The 26,858-nt window shown below is 44.3% G+C and overlaps 1 protein-coding gene across 17 annotated transcripts in view; it reads right to left on the bottom strand.

The window, feature by feature from the left end:
• The window catches only part of ANK2 (ankyrin 2), a 176,529-nt gene extending 155,260 nt beyond the window's left edge, over positions 1-21,269 (bottom strand). For 9 of the 17 annotated variants that reach the window (XM_027689844.1, XM_027689840.1, XM_027689847.1 and 6 more), the window contains exon 1: positions 21,128-21,263. In XM_027689844.1, the coding sequence (XP_027545645.1) occupies positions 21,128-21,211 (84 nt within the window). In that variant the 5' untranslated portion in view covers positions 21,212-21,263. Of the gene's footprint in view, positions 1-21,127 lie in introns of all 17 variants that reach the window. The other 8 variants (XM_027689833.1, XM_027689834.1, XM_027689855.1 and 5 more) reach the window with 3 other exon arrangements.
• Positions 21,270-26,858: the final 5,589 nt, after the last annotated feature.

The following is a 26,858-nucleotide window of genomic DNA, read 5'->3' as shown; positions in this document are numbered from 1 at the left end:
GATCCCAGTGCCGGCTGCCGTGCGCATTCCCCGCCCCTGATCCCACGGCATCATTAACGGCGGGTGGCGAGGATGGGATCGTTACCGCGGAGAGCCCCGGTCCCCATGGCAACGGAGCCTGCGGTTCCGCACGGGCTGAGCAGGAAAACATCCCTGCACAGGCTGTGGATTGACACGGGATGAGCCAGTGAGCTCTGCAGCATTCCCAGGCTCAAAGGACCTGCACGACGAACGCTTTGCTACCTCAGCGTGCCACGCTCCTGCAAATTTTGCAACTGTGCCTCTCGCAGCAAACGCTGGCGTGGGATGAGCGATAAACACGGGAAGGAGGCAAGGAGGGACCGTGGTCCAGAAGCTGGAGAGGGAGCAGACACTTGCAGGGTGTTTCTGGCTCATCTGCCGGTTTTCTATTTTTCTCCAGGCAAAACATATTGAAATTCTGTTAAAAAATGTGTCGAGTGCTACATTCTCTGTGGTTCTGCCCACCCCCCTGGTAACTTCAGCACATAAACACATCTACAAAAGTAAGAAACCTCTGACAGCAGATGTGTGATTCTATTAATGCACACGGATAAAAATGGAAAGCCAAAGTTCCACACACCACCACCATGTAGGTTAACTTTTTTTTTTAGCACAAACCTCCATTTCCACCACCCTTTTTTCCCCATACTCTCCAAACTGGGGCAAGAAAGCGGGTTTCCCCTCTGTCCTCACCATCCAGGACATTCCAGCAGTTACTGTAACACCTACACAGAACAATAAACTGGCTACATTTCTTCTCCCCCTTTGCTTTGCCAACTTTCTCATAAATAGCCTGAGTTTCCATGTAACTGTACTACTGAAATACCATAAAACAAATTGTTTCTTTGATACTGAATAACAACACTTTTTTTTTTTCCCCTGACAAAAGCCATGCAGTTCCTGGACAACTTCCTGTATAAATATACACTGATTTAAAATGTTGTTGCTGTCTGGATTCTCTTGCCTTAAATAATGAGTAAATTATTTTGTTTCTTTACCCACAGAGGTTTCTGTCTCTCTCTACCCACACACAGACATCTGTATATATATTTACTTAAAGCCTTTGCTAAATAATCACTGACAAGAATAAAAAAAAGAAGACTGAAATACCCAATCCTGCAAAAGTCTCAAGAGCAAGACAGTTGGGGTACAGGGCTGCTATAAAGCACAATAGATAAGTCAGCTTATTTCTAATTGACCCAGGACTCAACCCATAAGAAAATGAGTTCTTGCAGCTTTACCAGCTCTATTAAACTCTATTTCTACAGAAGCCTGTGGTAACAAGAGTCTTAAAACGCATTAGTAAATTATAATTAGGGATTTCTTATCTCTTTTACATGCTTACAAATTAAAATCCAACTAAGTCAAAGAAAGGCTTCCATTGACTTAGAAGGCTTTGGAGAACGTTCCTGTAATTTCTACTGATGCTGACAGGAATTGTGAAGGAAAAATGAGAAGCTGATCCTTTGCCAAGGAGAAAAACCCACAAGCAACGTGTGGGGAAGTCCTGGTGAACATTGTTTTGTGTACCAGGAGAGCAGGTGGAAGGAAGACAGCAAAAAGTGAGAAGAAAACCCTATTTCACAGGGATTAGGAGCTCACAGAGATCAATCTCAAAGCACTGACTGGGCACAGCCACATCGCTCACCTGCTATAAAGAATCTGCCCAGAACAGCTGGCTTATGGTGAATGTTTCTTAGCACACACACACACATCACCTAAGCCTATTTACCTTAAATATTAATGCAAGGACACCTCCTCACAACTCTGGTGACCTCAGCGTTAGAGTCTCGTGGCTTAATTCTTCAGGGCAAAAAGAGCAAGACTTAAATTTGGCAAATGAAATTAAGTGAATCCTTTTCCCTGTGACAACAATTTTCCCTAACTGTGATAGACTGCACAGCCCAGCATTGTGACAGCTAATTAGGCTTTGGCAACAGGGCCAGTGCTCTGTTTCTGCAGAATTTCTGTGCAGTTCTGCCTTGTGACTGGACACAAGTTATTTTACTTTCGTATTTAGTTTGTATTTAGTTTTGTATTATTTTTTTTTTAAATCTCAAAACCACACATACACTACTGAGAAATAAACGTAATTAAAACCCAACTGCCTGCATCTTCAGGCTCTGTGCATTCTTCTTACCTTATGTTTTTTTAAGAACCACACAGAGCCTTAAAATACCTTTTAAAATAAGTATTCTAGACACACCTTATACTCTCTGGAAGTATAACAGTATCCCACATTTATTTTGTATTGTATCTCTAGCAACAGGTGTGATAACACTTTAGTTAATTCATAAAAAAACCTAATAATACAGGAATATTTTGTAGCAGGATACTGAGCTAACAATCCCACAGAGGTGAGGGGTGTGTGGGATGCTCAAAATAAATGTCCCTCTCTGGGGACACAACTCACTGCTGGGTCCTGGGCTCTTCTCTCAGTAGTCAACAGCTCTTGAAAATCCTACACAAATCATAAAATCATGGAACAGTTTGGGTTGAAAGGGATTTTAAAGGTCATCCAGTCCAATTCCACTGCAATGAGCATAATTTACTCTAATGGAAAGTCAAATACCTTTAGAACTTAGGCCTGAGCTTCTACTCTGAATTGTGCTCAAATCATTTATTTCATTCAGCAAAAATTAAACATATTGATTCCTCCATATTGAGGGTAAATATACATTAAAAAGCCTAATAATTCATTACAGTAAACAACCTATTGCTGCTTGCTCCAGGCACCAGGAGCCTTACAAACTGACAACTCCATATCCAAGCACAGAGAGAAATAAGCACTTCTCAAAACAGAACCCAAAATAATTGGCTTCCTACCCCTGCCTCCAGTCTGACACTTCCAGTGAAGCCAGAAAAGCAATCTCAGCTGTAAGGATTTTGGTGCTTGGGATGGGGATTTGCATCTTATGAGGAATCAGATCATCAAATCCCTTCCCATAGAAACTCAGGAGTGTTTTAGGTAACTTTCAGTGCAAACACTTTGCTGTGGTTATAAAAAATTCCTAGTCAAAACTTTTTCGGCTGGATAATGACTTGCCAAAACAACACACTTAATGAGGCATCATAGCAGATCACAACAATATCTATTTCCCCCTAAAAAAGTTGCCTTTGCTTAGAGATAGGGAGAAAAAAAAAAAGAGAGAGAGAGAGAGAATACAGCACAAAAAATCCCTTCAACCCTGCTGAAACTATGGCTTTCAACAACAGCAATCACTGCCAGTCAGGACTCAAAATTAATGAGGAACCTGGGGATGGGGAAGAAAATAATTCCCCAAGCTAAAACTATATTTGGATGGTAATCTGCAGCAGTCTGCACTGGGGTATAAACAGGCACCCAACGTGGCAGCCAGGTTATGTGCAGGCTGATTAACCTGCTCCAGCTTACCTGCTTTGATGTTTTACCTCAGGGCATCTCTAGAAATAAGCCCCAAGCACTGTTCCCACACTTTTCCAAAGAATTACCATGCAAGAAACTTGCATGGTGGACAGAGATGCTCGAGGCTCCAGCAAACATGACCAGACATCCTGTGATGTCAAGTGCAAAACACAGCTATTTTTTGTGTTTATCACACAATTAAGCTACTGATATATATATATATATATGACTTACATACATATATCTAACATTCCAAATAAGATTCCAAGGTGAAGATGCATCTCCAGGTAGCTCCAGAGTAGGAGCATATTTGTAAACGTTACAGCCTGAGCGACTGTCACCGGAGTGACGTTATTTTTGCTTTATTTTTAAAATCACACTGCACCAAAGGTCAGCCCTCCCTTATCACCTGACGTGGAGCTGCTGGACAAGCCAAAGGAATCGTGCTGACTAGAACTTGGTGAGGACCTGCCCTTGGAAGTGGTCCTACAGTAGAAGGAATGTGGCAATTAGGACAGTTTCTCTCTGTAGTTTCATTCCTCTGTCAGACCCGTTTGGTCATTTCGGACAAACCACCTTAAGCCATTTTCTCCCATCGTCACTGGTAACACCCAAATGATCCGAAACTTGGATCCAAAGATCCAAAATTTGGTGGCCAAGCTGTTCCAGGAGGCTGAATAGCTTTCCCTGAAAGACTGGGCTAATTACTATAATCCCCAGCAGTGTTACTGAGGTGGCAAAATCTCAAGGGCCTGGAACTGGTGACAATGGAGTGACAAAAGGCTTAGGGACAAAGTCTCTTTGTGTTGATAAACTGGGTGTGCTCAGTACCAGCAGCTGTAACTAATATTTATCTCCTTTGTTTTTCCTTCTTTTTCTTGTATTCATGTGGTACAAACACCAGCAGCAGTGAAGAAGGTTGCTAACCAAGCTGTGGAAGGCACAGTCACAATTCAAAAGCAATAAAATACAGCAAAGGTTGATTTTTGTGTTAACAAAACTTGAAAATCGGTGATCTGATGTTCTGACCTGTACACACCAGTGATTTGCACCAAAGTTCTGGAACTAAGGAAAAAAGGGAGGGGGGAAAAAAAGGAGAAGTCAAGCTCTGCCACAGGCTGCCCAGGGACATGGTGGAGTCACCGTAAATTCCCAGATTGGTTTGGGTTGGAACCAAGGGACCTTAATGCTCACCCAGTCCCACTCCCTGCCATGGGCAGGGACACCTTCTACTATCCCAGGTTGCTCCAAGCCCTGTCCAGCCCAGCCTTGGACACTCCCAGGGATGGGGCAGCCACAGCTCCTCTGGGCAACCTCTCCCTGGCAGGATGCAAAAAATGTGCAGATGTGGCACTTGGGGACATGGGTAAGTGGTGGCCTTGGCAATGCTGGACAAATAGTTGCACTCAATGACCTCAGAGGGCTTTTCCATCCTAAATGATTCCCTGATTCTATGACTTTTGCACCAAGTGCAGGTAACAGCAAAGAATGAAGAGCTTTTGACCAGTCAGCCAAAATTTTGATGCCCAGAAAACCCCTGAAAAACCTGTTAAAGCAGTCCAATTGTAAGGATTTTGAGCAAGGCTCTGCTGACCTACCTAGGAACACTTCTGCCCTCTGAAATCCCAAGTACACGGTGACAGTCACGGACCTGCTCTGTCTGAGTGTCCACTGGGCCCCCCAGTGACACCTGCATGGCTCAGCAAAACCGGGACTGCCAATGGCTCCCTGCTGACTGGATGGCAGGAAAAAATTGGATAACCTTCACAAAACTACCCAGAGGACTTCCAGAACAATGGAGCAGCCCTGACATAAAGGGAATAATGATCACAGGAGCAGCCAAAGCAAATTTGTTAGGAACTAATCACGTCAAATAAATTGCAGGGCCTGGGGTGGTTTTATTCTAATAAGCCTTTCAAATGGACCCACATAAGCAAACTGGTGTGGAACCAGTGGAGACAAAAGTACAGAAATAAGGTTGTTTCCTAATAAAATATAGAAAACTGTTCTTTGCTGGGTATCTCTGACCCATGAATGCTGGAGATGACACGCTGGATTTGTAAAAATTTCAGGAGCTTGGAATGTAAAACACAAGTGGGGAGGTCCCTCACCCAGAAGAGGAGGGGCTGGAATCAGCTTTGCCCTACTCATTGCACTGCCCAAAAGCTGGTTTCAGCTTCAAAAATCAGAACCGGGAAAAATTAGACCCCCCAAAAAAAAAAGTTTAAAGCAAGCCCACGTCAATCAACGATTCTACCCATCTCGGTGGAGTTTTCGTGGTTTTGTGCCAGCAGAGATGATACAGAAACGTGGCTCTGCACTGACAGACTTCGTATATTCTTCAGCTCTAATTGGTTGTGTTCATGCAGTCAGCTACTAATTGCATCAGTTGTTATTTCCAACACAAATACAGAACACAGATATCTCCTTACCCCATTTGTCTCTCCAAAAGCATTGCCTAGTTGTGCATAATAAGCCTTCCACGGAAAATAATCAGAGGGAAAAATTCCAAGCCTGCTGCAGATACGCTAATTCCAGTGTACATCTTAGTTATGAAGATTTGCCTTTGATTTGGACACTTGTTTCAAGAAAATTAACATACAAACCAGAAGTTATCACAGATAAGACAAAGGATGAAATTAATTTTAACATTTCTATCCCTTTTTTTTCTCCCTTCTCCTTTATTTCCAGTTAGAACATTTAAAGTTCCGTGTTCCATGGATTGCAAAATGGGAGCTGGTGAATGAAAGGCACCAGTCAACACTTTTGTCAGGTGGATTTTGGTACCATCTAAAGTGGCTTTTGTCCTGCAGCATAAAAATAGATGATTGCTTTGTTAACGTGCTCTGGCTCTTTTGCTGACACACAGAGGGTGTAACAAAGTCACAAACACAGAGTGGGTGGGAAAGGACCTTAAGGATCAAAGTCAGCAGCAGAGGTTCATTAATCTACAAACAGCTACATTTTAAAAAGCCTACTGAGAGAGTGAGCCTTCCTAAGCTGACAAAGGAGGGTCAAATAACACTTGAATCAAATTATATAAAATTCTTCCTTGCTAATTCTGTTCATTATTAAAATGCCTTAAATTTCTCTCAGTGAACTGTGGAGCTGATAGTATTAATGCTCATTCAAGAACTGCACAGAGAGAGATGCTGCTTTAAAGCTAAAATGCCCCAGGCAGAGGGCAGGAGCCCCCCAGCCCCAGCACTTCCCATGAGGCAGCTCATGAAGATGCAGGAAAGAACGAGCAGCCACTGCCACTATCACTGTTTTATCCTTTCAAAGATATTATTTGAGGAAATATGAGCAGATAATAACATGAAGGATGTTTTTAAACTGCACAAGAGCCTCAAGGCCAGGACTGGCATCCCACTGCCAACACCCAGGGGACCTTGGTGCATCCCACGTGCTGGGCATGTGAGATGTGCACCTACAGGAAAAACCCACACACACACCCATCCCCACTGAACACGTGTTGTAGAAAAGCTGTTAATTATTGCTCAACATTTCTCAGCCTTCCTCATTTGTAACTTCCATTGCAGCTCCCCAAAGTCAATGCCTCCACTCCTTGTCTGCAAAGAACATCTAAAATCAGCATGTTCATACCCCGCTAGGAAGGCCATTGTCAGAGAATGGAATTTCCCTCCAAGATTCACTTTAAAAGCAGCACTATTCGTGCTAAAACAACATGGTAAAACCACTGAAATATCAACTTACCAAGGGGAACTAACAGACTGCAGCCTGGGATTTAAGAAAGTCTCAGTGACGTAATATCCTTTTAACTAGGTGTGATTAACAGGTTACCCTGAATATTCTCAGCACCTTCACCTATACATTTCTGAGGTGACAGGCACACCTTGACCTGACAATATTGAAATAAATGCAGCCAAACTGACACAAACCCTTCTGAAAACTCTCTTAGGGCTTTTAAATATCAACTCCTTTTTTTAAAAATGTAAACCATGAGAAAATATATATATATGTGTGTGTGTATAAGGGTTTCAAATTAATACACAAATGCAAATGCAGGGTAGATGACAAAGTGTCATGTCCAAGCTACTCTGAGCAAAAACACCTTGCAAACTGCAATACAGAAATACAAAAAAAAAAATAATCAGTGAACCTGAAAGAGAATCAGGTATATTTCAAACCACCTCCACATTAAATACCAGAACTAAACTTTCATGCTGTTTTATAGCCTTCCACTTTTTTTAAAGCAGCATCCCAACTAATTCAAATGCTCTTTGCCCTCTTTGGCAGATCATCAACTAAACTACCACCTGGCTGAATTAAGCAGGATTAAATTATTCTGCATAAAAGTAAGCACAAAAGGTGAGAGAAACCACATGTTCATCTTCAATCTCATATTTACTCGTGTCCCTGAAACCTAAAAATACTTTCATCCCCTGCTGGACTCCTCACAAGGAGTGTTGTGCTTTACATGAATGCCATGAAGATTCATAATCTGTGTAAAAATGCATCCATGGACACGTGGCATCCAGGGTGTGGAAACCAGCAGAGAGCTCACTCCGGTGAGATCCCACCTGGAATGCTGCATCCAGCTCTGGGGGCACCAACACAGGAAGGACACGGACCAGAAGAGGCCACCAAGGTGATCAGAGGGATGGAGCAGCTCTGCTGTGAGGAAAGGCTGAGAGAGTTGGGATTGTTCAGCCCGGAGAAGAGAAAGCTTTGGGGTGACCCAACTGTGGCCTTCCAGGACCTGAAGGAGCTACAAGAAAGATGGAAAGAGACTATTTCTAAAGGCCTGGAGTGACAGGACAAGGGGGAACGGCTTTTAATTCCGAAAAGTACAGTGGGTTTATCAGCAGCTCACTGTTCTTTAGACTTCATTTTGAAAATATGATTTATCACTCCCTTTCCTTCATCTCTTCTCTTGATATTTTTAAAGAAGATGCCTAAAATCTCTGTCTCACTGGCCTTGGCTGCTAGCCAAGGGAATGGACAGTAGGATTAAATGGGATATTGGGAAGAAATTTTTCCCTCTGAGGGTGGTGAGGCCCTGGCTGTAACAGTTTGTTTGGACACATGTCTGGAATAAAGACAAGTGCCACAAACATTTAAACACACAAAATATCTTTTATTACAGTAAGAATAATAACAATAATAATAATAAACCTAGCAAAAAGAATCAAAAGCTAAAAATAGATACAAAATAACTACCTTATTGTATGGCCTTAAAAACAAATACTACGAACAGCATTTATAACATGATATAATATTAACTAGTAAAAAGGGAGTTTAAAGGGATACCAAAAAGGGATCTTAACACAATAATATGGATAACTATTCACATGATATTGGTTAGTGAACAGGGAAATTAAAGGGAAAATACTATGGATACTAAATAAAGGGGAAATTAAAGGAACGCTAAAAGGATATTAAAAAAAATTTGCTTTCTCAGTTGCTTCCTGTCACTAAGCTGTGCCCACCCACCCAGCCAGGCCGGGGCTCTCAGGATCTGCAGCAGCTGGGCGGTGCCCAGGCCTTAGCGGGTGTCCCCGTGCAGCAACACAGGCTGGGTGGCAGCATGAGGATTGCTCAGCTCAGCAGTCCTGACACCCCATTTTTATCAGCTCCACGTTACACCACGTAGGGCCAGTACACAGTGTAAGGTGATGCCTGAGTGGCAGCCAAACAGCGCCTGGTCATTGCCTGATGGCAACAGTCTGTGCGGGCCCTACTTGTAGGGCAAGGGGCCAGCGACCCCTGCCCACATAACCTTCCTCTATGCTCCACTGATCACCTAATTCAAAAGCACCCCCCTTACACTGGCACAGGTTGCCCAGAGAAGCTGTGCCTGCCCCATCCCTGGAAGTGTCCAAGGCCAGGTTGGATGGGGCTTGGAGCAACCTGGGCTGGTGGGAGGTGTCCCTGCCCATGGCAGGGGGTGGGACTGCCTGATCTTTAAGGTCCCTTCAAAACCCAGGCCATTGTGCAGTTCCATGATTTCTAAAGGTCCTCTCAGAGCAGATGAGGTGTGGGATGGCAACTCCTCTACTAAAGACTGGGAAGGTGAGTGGGGAAGCTGTTGCTCATTAATCCTGGCCCACAGCCAGGCTGTCACCACCCACTGTGACACCCGCTCTCAGGGAGCCCAGCACCTGCACAGGGGTGACAATGCAGCCAGCAAAGGACAAAAACTTGAATAAATTCTGAACTAAATGCTTGGCTGGCAGCCAAGGCCAGTGAGACAGAGATTTTAGGCATATTCTTTAAAAGTATCAAGAGAAGAGATGAAGGAAAGGAGGTGATAAATCATATTTTCAAAATTAAGTCTAAAGAACAGTGAGCTGATAAACCCACTGTATTTTTCGGAATTAAAATGCAATTCTTTTCCCAGATTGTTCCTTTTTGGCCTTCAAGTTATTTTCCTGAAAACCTTTCCGTAATTTTATCTTCTGTGAGTCTCCATTTTATTTCGCTGAAATTATATTATGTGCCAGCAACCCAATTGTGAAACCTCTGCAGTTAGTAAGTTCCCAAAGGCTACAGAAATGTTTCTTCATTTGGAACAGCCAAAGAAATAGTTCTTTATTTGAGCAGACAGATACATGGAAGGCATTTAACGACCTAAGAAACAGAGCCACTGAGCACTGCATAGAGTGACACTGCATGGCTGGAGTGGACAAAGGCCTTCAGCAACCACTTGAACCCCAGCTGGAGGCCAAACCTCAATATTTATGTCCACTCAAACAGATGCTGAATGAGATCAACGTAAAGAAACTATGTTTGTTTTGCCTCTGTCCTGAAATGTTTTGCTAGACAAAGTTTACCTAAACCAGAATAAACCCTAAATAATCCCTGCTGTTATTCATAAAGGGCTTTCCACACCTGGAATTTTCTTTGTAGTTCTTCTGCATCAGAAGCTCCCTGTGCATGTGCAGCCCCTGGAGCAGCTCTGGACTAATAACTGCCCACATTGCTCTTCCCACTGCTCTCAACCACAGCCAGCGGGAGGTCGAAATTGCAGACACCAAAACTACGTCAGAGTAAGTAAAACTGAAGTCATCTTCTCTGTCAGCACAACCATCCAATGCCATTATCCCCCTGCAATGAGAGAAGCTCATCATCTTTCCTGAGCTGAAGTCTGTGTCACAAGTGACGCTGTTCCAAACATGTCTCACAATTAACGTGCCCTCCCCGCTGTCCTTGGAGCACTGCACTGATGTGCCACGTCTTAGATCATCCTAAGATGCGCTGTCTGTACACCACAAACTCTGAGGAAGCTTCCAGCAATGCAGAACAGTGTGACAACTCTGGGGAAGTCACCTTCTGACCACTTGAAACCCCTCGAACTGGTCACACCAAACCTTCCCTGGGGTTGGGGGTTTTGTCTGTTCAAATTCACACACAATAAATAGGAACACCTCACTTCGTATTTTGGAAATATCGCAGCGCGATTTGCCAAAAACTCATCCTGATTTCCATCAACACTGGGAGGTTTGGAGGAAACTAGTGAAAGAGAACTCTGAGGGTTACAAAAATAACTCAAAAATAAATAATTTAAAAAAAAAAAAAGCAGTGAAAGTAACTCTCCCCAGAAGAAACTGTTGTAATGTCATCTGGAATAAATAATCTACCTACACATTTCACCACCTCAAGGCAACATGTGATGGACTTACTCAATCCTTACTGCTGAGATACAGTAGGTCACAGCTAAGCACTGCTTTTATATTTTAAAGGTCAATTGACATGCTTCAGGAAGAACTAACTGCAGGTTTCCACAGGTATCTGCTGAATTTTATGGCACAAGCTGGGAAATGGACTGATGGTATCATGTTTTCCACAAACATCAATACATACTAATGGTTCTCATTACTACTGCAATAAAACCATCCAATCATTTTATTAGGTAACAAGGAAAAATTTTCCAGAGGAGGATTAAATACCTGGCCCCAGAATTTATCAGTCCAAGCTCTAAGTATATCGAAAACCAGTCCTAATTCAGCTATTCATATAGCTACATGCCATAAATGTCAAGGGTAAACAAGGAAATATTCAACTCATTCCTGGTGGGATGGATCTCAAAGCCACTAAAAGGAAGTAAAAATTACCAAAGTCAATGAAAATCCTTCCATAAACTTCAGCAAGCTTTGACTCAGGCTCTAAAAGTGAGTTGTGGGTTTTGTTTGAACATGGCTAAGGGTCTGCTCTCCTCGGCACATCCAACCTGAACGAGTCCCTGGAGACTTTGTGTAACCTCTGAGAAAAGACTTTGGGCTCAGAAGGGAAAAGTAAAGGGCATGGAGAGCGAAGAGAAGAGGTAGGGATTTTAAAGAGAGAATATGGGGGAAATAAGGGGCCTTGAAGCTGGTCCCCAGCAGTGAGAGGGAGGCAGGAGAGCTGAGGATCACTGGATTCTCAGCCTTGTTTTGTCACTTGCACCTGAGGCTGCCCCAGGCAAACCACTGCAAAGTAACTGGCTGCAGTGATCCCAATTTTTCCTATGAAGCACATTAGCTGCAATGATGGAAAATGCTGTTTCAGAAAATGAGTATATATTAATATCACCACTATCAGAATGGCAGCTTAATCTCAGCTGGTTGAACCAAGCATTACAGCAACACAAATCACACTCTCATTTCATTGGTGTTTTTGAGGCGGAAAAAAAGAACCAAAGAATTACCTGCTTTACATGCTTTTCCAATAAAGGGCTTTTCTAAGTACATGGTAGTGAAAAACACCTCTCTGACATTCTAGTCAAGCACCAAAACACTGTCACACAAAGAATCAGCCTCACCTTCTCTCCCAGCTGCTCATTTCCATCCCTTCCGATCCTGTCTCCTCTACAGGGAGGAAGAGGGGAGCTCAAACCCAGATGGGGTTCTTACTCTGGTTCCCAGGAAGGACAGCAGAGAGATCCAAACCCATAACCCCACTAGTGCCAGAACTTATTTCTGAACACAACTACAAATGCCACATCTATGTTACAGACTTTGGAGACTTTTCAGACTGGAACCTGAGGTATTTGATTTCCTTCTGTATTAAACAGAGCTTCTTTTTTGGGCAGTTAAACCACAATTTTCTCAGTGAGTTCCAGCAAAAGGTTAACCATTTGTTCCCTCTTTCAGGGGAAAAAAAAAAACAAAAAAAACACACTTCTCATCACATTCATCCTCCCAAGAGGGCAGATGGGAGAAAATAAACAGAGGTCCAAGTTCAAACATCATTTGCCCACGTGAATGATCCACTAACCCTGGTCTCCACCATCAACATCCAACACATGAAGCTTCCCTGACTCCAACTCATGCTCAGCTGGTTTGTAACCATATCTTTGTCACTTCGATTGCATCAATCAAAAAGGTGGCTCCCATATTAATTGTATTTACTGCTTTCATTCAGCCATTGGGTTGGGGGTTTTTTTAATTAAATGTGTTTGCTTTCCATTTGGGCAAAGCCACATCGTGCAAAAGAGATTTCCAGCAGCTTTTTTTTTGCTCATTCACTAAAAAAAGTGGGATACCATTCACAGAACTGCTGTATGGGTACGAGCCAGGCTGTATTATTTCTGTTCAGAGGCAACAACTGGTTTATAACAATGATTTCTAAGAAAGGCATGTTGTACATCACTACCCTAATTGCTGTCAGCCACATTTCCAATGGGCCGCACTCCTAAGCTCCCTCTGCAAAGGAGCAATCTCGAATCTTAAAGTGTACATTAGTGCATAATGAGATCCTGGCAGCTGTTTTCCAACTGAAAGCCATCGCCTGCTGCTTCTGTTGGTGATGTGGCTGTGAAAAAAGCAGTTCTGCTGACAAGCAGGGGGGAGAGAGGCACGTACAAATACACTGCCTCACGTATAATTAACCACGAGCCCTCACACACTTACACCCCCCAACACAATCACAGCGACTGCAAGCTCTGTGAGGGCCATGGTTTCCTTGGAAAACACCTTCTGCACCGTTAGAAGAGGTTAATTCAAAATAAATGCAGCCACAAAAGCTGGGCTTGCCTCAAGGTACAGGAGGGGATATTTGCACCTCTTCTCCCCAGCTCTGAAGTGCACCAAATAAAGCGGTAAACGGGTCAAGCGTAGAGCTGAGTTAACTGGGATTTCACACCAAACAAGAGGCCATCAGCAGTTCAGAGGGCTGAGGAGGATGTTGGAAGTATCTCCAACTGGACCAGAGGGGCTTGGGCAGGGCAGTGACCTTTAGACAAGGCTTCTCTCCCCCTGGTTTTCGGGAATGCTGCAGTCATCGTTCCGCCCTCGGCACGAGCAAAGCAGCTAAAGCACAAGTGGAAATGCCAGCTCATAAAGCGCCTTTCTTCCGTGCTTCAAAGCTAATGAGCATGAATCACTGATTGATTGGAAAATCTGTGCCCATTCCAGCGCTTCTGCTTCCTGATGTTCTCCCTGCTCTGCTCCGTCAGAGGTACAGGGCAACGAGAGCCCAGCTCCCCGCTGGCTGTACCAAACCCACGCTCCCATCCAGCACTGACCGTGCTCTGCTGCCATGCTCCAGAAAAAACCACGGGATACAGCACACCACCACACCCCCGAGGGCACACACAACCCAGAGCCTGCTCCTCCTGGTGTTTATGCCTATTCATTCATTTTTTGATTAGATCATGCCAGCGTATCCACCAGGACGGTCAGATGAGGTTTCTAAGGGTTTGCACCATGAATAACTGCCACTGTTTCTTGACATTTATGCGTTGACATCTGCTCTCTGAGACTGAAAGCTGCCAGATGTACTAGATATTTAAAATGTTTTAAAAAGAGCATTTCAGTCACAGGAAAACAGCACAATTTCTAGTACAGTAAGAGATAAGGTTCAAAATCGTCTATTCTATAAAAGGGTGGAAATTATTTATAGACATAAGTTTCCACTTTCATTTATGTACTTCAAAACCAGCACCCATGTTCTTCATTGCCTCAACTGCACCGACACACACTTCAAACCCTGCCTCGTGTAAAGGAACCCCAGAGTGGAAAAACCAGCAGATTTAATTGATCATGGAGCTAAATCGTTGCAGGAATCTGTGCATTCCTGGTGCCAACTGAAATCCATACCCTCTGTTTGCTCACATCCAGTACTAGAGCGTAATTCAAACACATGGCAGCCAAGACTGGATGAAACAAATAAAAACAACCAATCCCTTCTGAACTGCTCAGCCTGTGGCAGAACCTGATGTGCTGTTTAACCTAGAAAATCACTTCCAACTGCAATTACTGCCTTTTGCTCTCTCCTTTCCTTAGGAGCTGATCCTATTCTCCAGGGAGCGCTTCATTCATGGACTAAATCCGTGTGTGTGTGTGTGAGCTAAAGTGAGAGAGAAAACAGAAGTAGGTTACAAATTGTGTACCTGCTGGTAACACAAGTGCAGCCAGCTGGAAGGAACCACAGAACAGGTGAGATAACATGAATTGGTGTCTACCTTTACTCCTTAAATTGCCGTGTGCTCAAGGAACGTTTCTATTTCAAGAAGGTTTGGAGGAGACCAATCCAGGCCCACAGGTTTGACTTTGCAATGCCCTAAAGGATACACTGCCTTTTTGGTTAAAAGGTAAAGATATAATACTGCATTTCCATCCTCCAGAATCACATTTGAAAGAGAGAAAGATAATTTGAAAATCAATTACGTGTGTTTTCAACCATGAATTTTTTACCAAAAAGTGACCTGAAGCAATTCACTGCCTCTCTCATGCAATTTTAGAAACTACTCTGAGGGAGCCTTAAACACTGGCTCATCTCCATCTACCTTTTAAATATTTCTCTCTCCTGTATTTGGTGCCAGAGAACAATGAAATCAAGTGGAAATAAATGAGAAAATGCAAAATTACAAGGCTCCCACTGAAAGACTAACAGTACGGCACGTTTCTACTGAAAATGCACTGAGGAAATAGTGGATTATTCCTACACAGTGTAGGAATAATAACAGTAAGTTCAAACTTTCAGCTCAGCAATTTCTGTCACCAAGACAAAAGTAGCCTACTTAATCAGCTAGGAAAGATTTCAAAATAATTAATTCCTGCAAATAAATGAGGATGGAAGGGCCCCCAGCCATCTTATTATTTTTTTGGCCTCCCTCTGTTCCTTGCATTTCAGAGCTCCAGGGCTCCCAGTGTCTAACCTAAATATCTACGTGCTGCATATGTCAGTCTCAATTTGGAGAGTGAAAAAACCTCCCTAGCCAGAAATGTCATCTGATGCATCAACACAAGATGCCCAGTGGAGACAGGGACACAGAGCCACAAAACCACGGGATCTCTGATGGGGAGAGGCAGGTAAGAGAGGCAGAGGCCAGGAGGGGAGGGGAGGCAGGGACAGAGCACGTGGCTGCCTCCAGCGTGGCCCCAATGTCCCCAGAGAGCCAGGACAGGCGGCTTTAAGCCCAGCTCAGGCTCTGTCACCGCAGGAAGGCGTGACAAGGCTGCGAGATGTGCGAAGGCGAGACAATATGTGCCATCCCTGACAGCCTCAGGCATCCTGCAGGGAGAAGGAGAAGCTGGCTGGGGAACAAGGGACTTGCTTCTCTGACTCAGTTGATGTTTGCCAAACACTGGTGGAAATGAGCGAGAACTGCGAACGGTGAAGCAGGAGCCCGGGACGCGGGGCAGGCGGATGCTGGATCAACACACCACAATGCTCCATGGAACAGTCACCACTCGGATCTGGATCGCTGCCTCCTTGCTCTCTTCACAGCATTTCATCTGGGAAATGCCACAAATCTGCTAAGACACTCAAACCACTCCACCCCTTTGCAGATTCCTGTTGCTTTTTAAAAGCAATGTATATATTAACTTTAAAGCCCGCAATGAAGAAATGTAACCTTCTAGGTAGCTGTGTTAGCTCTAAGACTTGTTCATTGCTCATCCCAGAGCACAGGAGTGTTTGAAGTGACCCTGTTCCACTAGAACATGAAGACCTAGAAAAGCCAGGCTCAGCTGCATGGCTGAGACCATGTCCCCCTCTTCATCTTCAGATGCCAGAAAACACAACTGCAACACAAAACGCTCCACTCCACATGTTCAGCTCTGCCACCCATCATTATTTTTTCCCTGTCTTGCTGCTTTAAGGAAATGGAAATTATTTCCCCGGAGTGTCGATCACCACAGGGCTGCTGATGCAATGGTTGCTCTGCAGCAACTTGGGACACGGAGTGAAATGTTCTATCCCACAGTGGGACAAACACACACCATTTTTGGTTTGTTACCGTCACACACACAGCAACTAAAGCTAAATACATCAGAGCAGTTGCAGCTACGACATTAGTTTTACAGCTGGGACAAAATGTGCTGGAAGCCCTGTGCTAGGAAGAAAAGGCAAAGGGAAAAAGCAAATCCTGATGTCAGTAATGCAAGAACATCAGTGGAGTTACATCAGATTCAGGACAGCACAAATCGTGTTAAAGCACAGGGCAGACATTGAGGAGTACAACTGGTCTGACCCTTAACAGTCTTAAACCTGTCTCTCACCTCCACAACTTAAAAACTTTTAAGTTCATCTTTTTCCCCATCTATTCTGTTCTTTCCAGAGCCAATTCTAGTGCCATTTCTCTGCCTGTTTACTGTCGTGTAAATTGGATTAGCTCCGCTGAAAGCAAGGCAGTTCCAGCTCTCTCCCACTGGTTCAGCTGAAAGAATAAGACCTTGCAGAAGCTGCACTACCACTAAAATTAACAATATTGAACACCAGCGAGCTGGGTTAACTTGTAACTACCACTTTTCCTTTGTGATAAAGCCTTTTAGACATCCTACTGCTGAAAGAAAGGAAAGCCTGTGTTTTTTCCTCATTAGCTCTTTCTGCCTGTTCAATTTACTGCATATCGACCGAAGGAAAACCTTTCTTCTGAAACCAGAGGACATGATCTCTCTCAGGAGAGGCAGCAGGCTCTGGTTTCATCCTGGTTGGATCACCCAACAGCACAGCCAAGAGCAGGGTGGTCACAGCTATTTGTCTGTCACCGGTAATAACAGCAGAGCCAGGGAAAGAGCAGCAACTAGAGAAGGCAAAGTGGGGCTTGGCCAGCTTGGAATGATGGCAATTTAGGGACACACCACCCAGCAGACTGGAACTGCTGTCATACCAGTCCTCACACTGATTTTGGAAGAGATGAATACTGTTTTAAAATACTTAAATAGCCACATTTGCCATCAACTAAACTGTTGTTTAAGATTATTACGGCATCACAGATGATGTTGGTGAAAGCACAGAAATACAGGAGCAAGAGGGACCTCCTCAAAGGGCTTGAATCCAGTCCAGTGACAGGTTAGAAAAATCACATCTCATCCATAATTCAGTTTCTCTTGGCTCTTTATCTGATTAAACCCATTAGAAGGCTGCAGAAGAGGATCATTTCCTTTTCCCCTCCGATAGCCTTTTGCTTGAGCACCCTAAAGCCAAGCTCCTCTGCATTTTGCTCGCTCTTCCAGCAATCCCTCTCCACATGTTTTGTGTACATTTGGATTCTTGTTCTTGAACAACATTATGCTCGTACTCCAAAATGGGTCTCAATTACCTTATGCACGGAATAAACAATCATAAGTAATCAAAACTAATTAAAAGCATTTGCTTGTACACTCCAATGATTCCATTAGCAAGTACACAACTTCCACTGGAGGTACCTCACCTAATGCACCCAATTTTATTTAAAGGAGGAGATTATGCTTAGGTTAGGAAAAGAAGTCTCATTTCTCTTTCTTTAAATCAACATTACAACTTCCTCCAAGTCTTTTCCATTATGAGCCTGACTCCAAGCTTTTAATTTCTCTGAAAAAATGAGCAATACCAAGACTGGAATTCTGCTATAAGCTAAAACAGATTATTTTTGCACTAAATCACCAATGGTGTGGGGTTTATGAAGAACCTGTGGCTTCTGGAAAGCCCTTTGCCATCAGGGCTTTAAGTACTAGATATGGGAACAGGCTTCATTTTCTACATGGTGAACAACAGTAGTTGGTTTTCATCTCAAACACTCAAGAAAGAAAAAAAACCATCCTTGAAAGGAATTCTAGGAATTTAGTACTTGGACCCATCACAATATGTACTTGGTAAAGGACAAAAGGAGACATCAAAAAACCAGTATATTATAAATTTATGATGGCTTGCTGTACTAGTCCTTCAACACCAGTGCTGGCTACCAAGATGAGAGGACCAACTCCAAGTGCTGCTCTCAGCAGGTTTCCATGAAGTTACACCAGGAGCAGAACAATCCTGTTCTGTTCTCTTCTGCATCCCAATGCACTCCAATACTAGAATTGGATGAACCCAGATTTTTCTCCCAGGAACACACATTCTGTCATATCCCAGTTATCACATGGAGGAGAAGTACCACTGGAAAACTGGATGCAACCCTACCACTGCATTCACAAACCACTGACCCACGGGAATGCACAAAGCCACAACCATCACCACGAGGATTAAATTTGGTTTTGTGCAGGTAGTAATTTTCTCCATTTTATGAAAATCCCAATTTTTCTTTCCTGTATTAGGGCAAACCTGAAGCCTTCTTACCCTGAAGTGTGCATGCATTAAAAAAAATGGGGTCCTGCTGAAAATTAAAGAGAAAAGCCTATGTGGCTTCCAAGCTAGAACACCCTCCTGGAATACAGAAGATCCAGCTGAACATGGTATCTGAGCTAAGCTGCTCTCTGCCTCTCCTAATACATAGATCAAACTCATCCAGCTCAATTAATATTTAATTATCCACACAAAAGGGATCAACTTCCGCAGAACAGATAGAGGGCATGTTGGCTGGTGCAATGCAGCTTCTACAGCAAAAGTAGTTCAGGACCTGAAAACAGGCTACATTACTTGGGATTTTGGAGCTCTTGCACATGGCACTTTTGTCTCTGTTCCCAAAATAAATTGTGCCTACCTAGTCAAAACACAGAGGAATTCAATTTGGAATTCTTGTACTCTTGGCTATTCCAAGGTGTATCTTTCCCATCAAGAAAATTATCTATTTTGAGGTTTTCAGAAATTAATTCATGGAATTTTAAAAGGAATACTAAAGCTTGGAGCTGTATTTCCTCAGCAAGTCACTAAGGGTAAAGACTCATGTGGGCTTATCTAATATCAGAACTGAGCCACGAACATCTATTGCATCCAAACTCAGGGTTTAACAATTTTTGCCTAATATCTGTTAATTCAAAACGCCTAATTAATACTTCCTGGTTGCAAAAGATAACTTCAAGAAGATATCCATTTATTATGCTTTTGAAAAATTAAGATGGATCAGCTGTTGTAAAGACTCTGAATATGGAGACTCAATAAGTAAGAGATGCTTTCCAAGCATTCATTTGGCAATTGTTTCAACCTTGAAAGGCTCTGGGCCGCTTGACTTGGAAAACAACGGGAAAACACGAAATCACAAATACATTGATTACAAAAAAAAAAAAAGTGATAAAAACACCCACTTTGATTCCTTGGATCTTCAAAACATCTCTCCTAGTATGATACTGTTCCCAGGTTATCTAAAAGTCAAATTAAAACATCGGGTAGGCACTTAATCATTTGATTTTTGCTCCCTCATACAGACTTCCATACCCACACAAATAAACCTTTCAAATCCAGAGGTGAGACAGGCAAATATCCCCTATCCTACTCGGTTCTGCTTAACTATAAGGCCAAGATGCTATATAAAATCCCCCACTGTGTGGAGATCCAGGCAATATTCCAAGCACAATGGGGTGGGGTGACGATGTTTTTGTTCAAATTCTCGCTTAGACTGGATTCTCTCATGCCTTTATGGTTGTAGGTACAGAACCTTCCCTCTATAATAAAAAAGGGCCTGATGGTGTCACCTTATTGCAAAGGAGCTTTTTCTCACCAGGTCAAAGCCTTTGCACAAGTCCCTGAATACGTGTCTGGGTGTTATTTCAATTTGTAGCAATTTGTCTTGCTCGTGTACAGTGTTGGTTGAAATGCAAATTCTATGCAAAATGAGAGACTGAAGAATTCATCAGTGAATATACTTCATACGGATTAAATTCTTCTTCACCCCGCAAACAGCCACCCCAAATTTCAATGGGGTAACCCCTGTTACACCAATTGACATAAAAAAAGGGGAGGGGGGGACTAACTGTAAACCCGTTTATGTCATAATTATGCAGCACCACAGACATCTTTCCTCCTAAGGGGGAGAGAAAGCCCAAACAGAAATAAATAGCCGCCTGCAATTAAAGCCATTAAAAAGAGATTACCTCAAGCGGGGGGTTGAAGCAGCGGGCACTGCACGCTGCACCTTGCAAATCAACCATTTGTGACAGAGAGACTGGACACACGGGGAACGTGCCCCGGGAACTGGGTGTGGCTGGACAATTCACATTTTTACCCCGTTACTCGTCGCTAACATCACTGAATTACCGCGGATGGCACAACAGCCAGCGAGATCTACCTCCCTAGGACTGTTTACGGCACGACCTAAGAAACACCTCCGGCAAAAATAAACCGAAGGTCCATAAACCCGCCTATCTGTGCCGCCTGAAGGAAAAGGGACGGCAGCACACGAGCCAAGACCCCCTTCTGTCAAAACAAACCGCCCGCTCCCTCCGGGGCAGCATCCCCTGCCGAACCACGCCAACTTCCACGGAACGAGAAACGCAGGAACCACCCTCCGGCTCGGCTATCGCAGCGCTATGGGCTCCACATGGAGAGACCCAACATGGGGAGAGAACCCCCCTCGCCCCGCCGAGCACCGGCAGGGCAGGAGCTCCGCGCCCCCCAGCTCCCGGTCCCGCTTCCCACCTTCTTGGGTCTCTTCCTGCGCTGGCTGCCCCCCCCGTTGCACTTCTCGCCGCCGTCGCTCTTCTGGGCCGCCTCCTCGTTCATGCTGCTGGCGAGCGGCACTGCCGTGCCATGCAGGCTCGGCGCCCAGCCCCAGCCCAGGGTGGCACCGCCGGGGCCGGCCCGGGGGCGGGCACAGCGGCCGCGTTGCCGTGGTGGCGGCGGTGGCGGGGCGGGGACGGCACACCCCGCGCTGCCGGAATCACCCACGGTCGGGGTGGGAAAATACCCTCCGAGCTCATCTCCCGGCTCTGAGCACACCCCCCCCCCCGCCGCGGGCAGGCGCACCTGCTGCCGCTGGAGACCAGGATGCTCCGAGCCCCTGGAGCTTGGACGCTCGCAGGGGTGGGGCAGCCGCAGCCCCTCCGGGCTATCGGTGCCTCGCCAGTTGTTTTCTCTCCACCCGAAATGAGCTCGCGAAGGCGAAGGTCGCATGGGAAAATGCACGGTGTGCACTTCTACTTCATCAGCCAGACAAAAATTGCAGGGACGGTGTTAGACTGCCCCTGGCCAAAGGTTATCATTTTGCTTTCTTTTAATAGCAGACCCAAGAAACAAAGAGATTTGTGGAGGAAAGAGGTTGAGAACAAAGTATTGGGTTGTGTCCTCCTTCCTCAAAAACGAAACAGCCCCTAAAAAGTCACCAATGCTCCTCCATGCCTGGTTGTGCTCAGGGAAGGAACACCCTGTGCTTCCCGGGCATCCCACATCACAGGATCACAGAATAATTTGGGTTGGAAGAGACCTGAAAAATCATCTCATTGCAACCTCCAGCCATAGGCAGGAACACCTGTCACTAGCCCAGGTTGCTCCAAGGCCCGTCCAACCTGGCCTTGAACACTCCCAGGGATGAGACATCCCTGTGGCACGAGGTGCAGCTCACCCCGCCTCCCCGTCCCCAAACCCACACAACTGGAACGAGGTGTTTGGCCACAACTGTAACATCCCAGAGATGATTCAGTGTCAGCACTAAAGCAGACAATGGCAGAGTGATTGACACAGCACAAGGCGTTAGTTTGTACTACTAAAATAAATCACCTCCTCCTTGGTTTGGAAGAACAACACAGCAACATTCACATGTAAATGCATGTGAGAATTGCAAATGCAGTCTTAAAAACATTATACTCTTCCACTTACAACTGAACAAAACAGCCAAGTAACTTGCCCTCCTTCTCAAACAGCAGCGAAGGCAGGGGAACAAAAGAAAAAACTCCCTTTAACTGCTTACTCAGCAGAGGAGAGGCTGGAGAAAGTGGAAAGGACCCAATGAGGCATGAATTCGCTCTCCCACAATCGCCCTGGCTGCGAACACAACAAACATCTGCAGCACAACAACGTGAGCAGTGTAACAATCTGAAATCCTTTTTTTTTTTTCTTTACTTTAGAGTGACTTCTTTGTTACTGCAAGCAGTAGTAAATTCTAGACTAAAATGAGAAATAACTCATGTAAAAGCAAGGGGAGCTACAGATCTCGGAGAAGGCGGGTGCTATACAACACTGCATCTGTTATGCCATAATTAGAGCTGCAATCACAGTCACAACGAGGATTTTGGGGAAGACGTACAACAGTCATTTGTTATCAGCATCAGACATCCATGGAATTCATTTGTGGAACCTGTAGAGATGTGGCTATTCTTTTAATTTACAAACAAGACTGCTCTGCACACAGATGCTGGTTTTAAAGAGAGAGGCCATCTCCCATTTCTCATTTTACTCCAATTTTGCACAAATTCTTCCTCCTCCCCAGCCCTTTCTCATAGAAAACTAAGCCTTTTACAGTCTTTATCTGATATTTGTTTATTCCTAGTAAGTAATCCTTGGATTAAGGCAGATTGTTCTAGTACATGGTGATGGTGTACTGCGTGTTTTCTTCTTACAACGTTTCTTGGACAGTTAAAGAAACAAAATCATTGATATATCTGAACGTGAACATGAACAAAATTTCAATCACACACGATGGTTCTGAAAACTACAAATCACACATGATGGTCCTGAAAACCCAGAGGTGATGGGGCAGTGGTGTAAAGGGGATGAAGAACACAACTCAGCCAAATCCATCACTTCTCCCTCTGTCCCTAAAAGAGATGTGACCTGCTGCTACATTTTCAACTCTGTATTTACTTTGGTCTTCAAGCTGGAAAAGAATAAGGACACAGGATTGCAGGAGACATCTGTGGTAGCCAGGAAATGAGCGGATTTTCCCGAGAGACTTGATGCCTGGTGAAAGGAAGAATTCTCTGGGAGTCACTGTGAGCAGCAAAAGGGCAGCACCCAGGGAGGCAAGCCAGGGCTGGAAGGTGTGAGGAAGGAGTGTGAGAAAAATCTCATTTATTGAATTTAGAAAGACGGCAAAAGTTTGCAAAACAAAAGGAATAAAACGAAAAGGAAAAATTACAACACGTGTTGGGTGTCCTAGGCACGCAGGATTCCCAGGAACACCCCCTTTAATTCAAAAGTCCCGCTTTTTAAACATTCTTAAGGTTCAACCCCGTTTACGTCATAGAAGAGGCGTTCCCCTCTTTCTGCTTGGCTGTGTCGTGCTGGGAGCTGGAGTGTCCAGCAGCACGGCAGCTTCCAGGACCAGCCATGTGGTATAAGGGGTTTCCTTACCAATATTCATTTACAGTTCCCCTATTCCCGTTCGCATGTTTCCCTGACACCGGTTCCAGGCTGAATCCGGCGTCTTACAGCTCCGCGATAGGCCCTATAGGTTAGTAAAGAAAAACTCTTATGTTAGTGATTTGCTAAATTCATTTGCTTGTAATAAAACCGATTCTTTATTTCCCACAGGAGTGACACAGAAAGACATAATTTGAGGATTTTCCATTTCCATCCTGAAGCTGTACACTTCTCACCTGATCTTTCCCTCATTTCTGTCAGCACACAGGAGTTGCACTGTCACACTGCTCCCTGGGAATTCAAGGTAGGATGCAATGCTGCCCATAACCAAAATACCAGAAAAGCCTATTGTGACAAGTATTTCAACTACAAAACCATCACAAACTTATTGAAGGGTGACAACCCTATTAACCTCAACTGCTCTTAGCTCCTGTCCCCACACCCTGGGCGTTCACCTTTGGCAATACAGACTTGGGTGCAGTCAAAGAAAACAAATGCTCTTGGCTCAGTAACGTATCCCACCATCCCAGAAATCCAGCGTGACACCTAACAAACCTAACCCAACCCCACAGGGAATAACAGCTGGTGTCAACTGCCAACAGGTCTAACAACAGCACAAAATCAGGCCTAATAACCACACAAGCTGTCTCAGAAGTGCCCAAACACCCCAGTCAGTCCTAAATGTTCAAAACTGCTGAAGGCATTCCTCACCACTTAAAGCGGTTAGGAAAAAATACTGTAGGATGTGTAATGCATTCCCCTCACAAAATTTATCAGCTGAAAAAATATGTAGACATAAAACTTCAGATATGGGGAATTGCACAGGAGTGATTTTGAACTCACTTGAAACACAGCTGCAGTCACATTCCTGATCAGCCCTCAGCAGTTTATAAGAGGGGGGATCAGATCTCCAAACCATATCTATTAACCCACCAAACAGGATCAATGGCTGGTAATTCATCGTGAGCAACTCCCATGAACCAGGGCTCAGGTGAGCAGGTAGATCAGAGTGTGTGTAATTACCCCAGATATATCCTGTTGGTTGTGTTGTTTCCAGGCTGTATCCATTACACCTAAACCCAGGTGCTTAGCTCAAGTGCCTTAATCCCCCCAACTTCTGAAGCACATTCCAGTGGAACCACCAGGTTAACAAGTGGACAATTACCTCCCTTCAGACAGCTTTGATTCTGGGGACCCCGGCTTAAACTTTCTTTACAGAGCCGAAAACAAATGATACACAAGTGTGAAAGCAGCTCCCTGAAAGCTCTTGGGCAACATGCTGGCCCATCCTCTCCACAAGCATTGCCAGAAGCTTCCTGCAGAATTAGAGGAATCCCTTCAATCTGATAAGTGTGGACAGTCGGAAGGGCTGCCTTACTGAGTTTTGCTCGGGTGTTTTCCAGCCCCAGGACCCTCACTCCCAAATTTATTCACGTGGGCACGGGAACCCAAACCAAAGGGGAACGTCCCCACTGCAGCTGCCTGTCAGTCTGTCCTGTCAGTCACAGGCTTTCCCAGAGTCATTCCTTTTGATATCATTCCCAGTTACTTCCACAATTAAAAAATTCAATCCTACAGGGCCAGCTCTATTCCCACCAAATTTAACAGCAGCAGATCCAGTAAGATGTGTTAATTCCCACCACTGCAACAAACAACAAAACTTAGAACCTTATCTTCTAGTTCAACTGGAACTTCTTTATACACCCCAACTTTACTTCAGACTCTGCACCTGTCCTGCCCATAGTTTTTCAAAAAAGTTAAAAAAAAATAAAATAAAACATTGTCAGCAAGTGGGAACACTTCCACATTCCACAGCTTGGAAACTGAAGGCTCAGGGGGATCTTATCAATGTGTCAAATACAAATGGGAGACAGTAAAGAAGCTGAGACAGGCTTTTCTCAGTGGTGCCCCGTAGAGACAATATGCACCAACTGAAATGCAAGAAATTCTATTTGAACTTTTAAAAAAATCACTTTACAAGTAAAGGAACAGATTACCTAGCTAGGCTATGAATTCCCAATCCTTAGATATCCTCGAAACATGACTGGTCATGGCCCCGAGCAACCTGTCCTGGCTGACCCTGATCCGAGATAGGGATTGGACTGGATGATCTCCAGAGACCCCTCTGCACCTCACCTGTTCTAAAATCAAACACTGCATTTGTTGCATTCCAGTGGTTAAAGGCATTAAAATACTCAGCTATTCCAGCTGAGCTAATTACAAATATTGTCATTCTTAAAATGGGGGCACCTATATTCTGTCAGTGGCTTCGGTGCTTATTATCCAACCCCCTGTAAATGTCATGTGTGGCAAGTGCTCAGTGTCTACTCAGCAGTGCCACAGATAATCAGCTGGGATTTTATTGACCCACCCTACAGGAGTTTCTGCTGGTTACCTTGAGCTGAACCCTCAGCTCCCATCTGGCCCACCCTGATAAGACAGGAACAATAGAGCCAAGCAGAGGGGGATGAAAAAGCTGTCTATGGTTTACCACTGAGTCATTAAAACAAGCAGAGAGTTAAACTGTACATCTGTTTGCTTATATCAGAAATATATCAAAAACATCAAAAACTGAACAAATTATTTTTATGATGCTAAAATGACATTAAATAATATGTATCATCTCATACATATAAGTGTTCCCTATTTATTCCCTCCTCAATGTATAAAGGAAAAACACAAAATCCTAATAAGCAGATTCCTCCTACCACATGTCATAGCTTTCCATTAAAAAAAAAAAATCACAGAGTGGTTTGGGTTGGAAGGAACCTTGCAGACAATCTCTTTCCAATCCCCCTGCCATGGGCAGGGACACCTCCCACTATCCCAGGTCACTCCAAGCCCCGTCCAGCCTGGCCTTGGACACTTCCAGGGATGGGGCAGTCACAGCTTCTCTGTGCCAGGGCCTCACCACTCTCACAGGGAAGGATTTCTTCCTAAAACCTGACCTAACACTCCATGTCCTTGTAAAAAATAACCTACTGTGTTTAAGTACCGGAATGTCACAGAGTTTGCATCTAAAACACACAACAAAGCGATCTTTCTTTCATCTGGATTGCCATGATTGACCTGG

This window comes from Neopelma chrysocephalum, unplaced genomic scaffold (assembly GCF_003984885.1).
Source record: "Neopelma chrysocephalum unplaced genomic scaffold, ASM398488v2 Primary Assembly neopelma1_78, whole genome shotgun sequence".
NCBI classification, from domain to species: Eukaryota; Metazoa; Chordata; class Aves; order Passeriformes; family Pipridae; genus Neopelma; species Neopelma chrysocephalum.
Note: the sequence above shows the minus strand (reverse complement) of the source record. Positions and strands in the feature narration are given on the sequence as shown.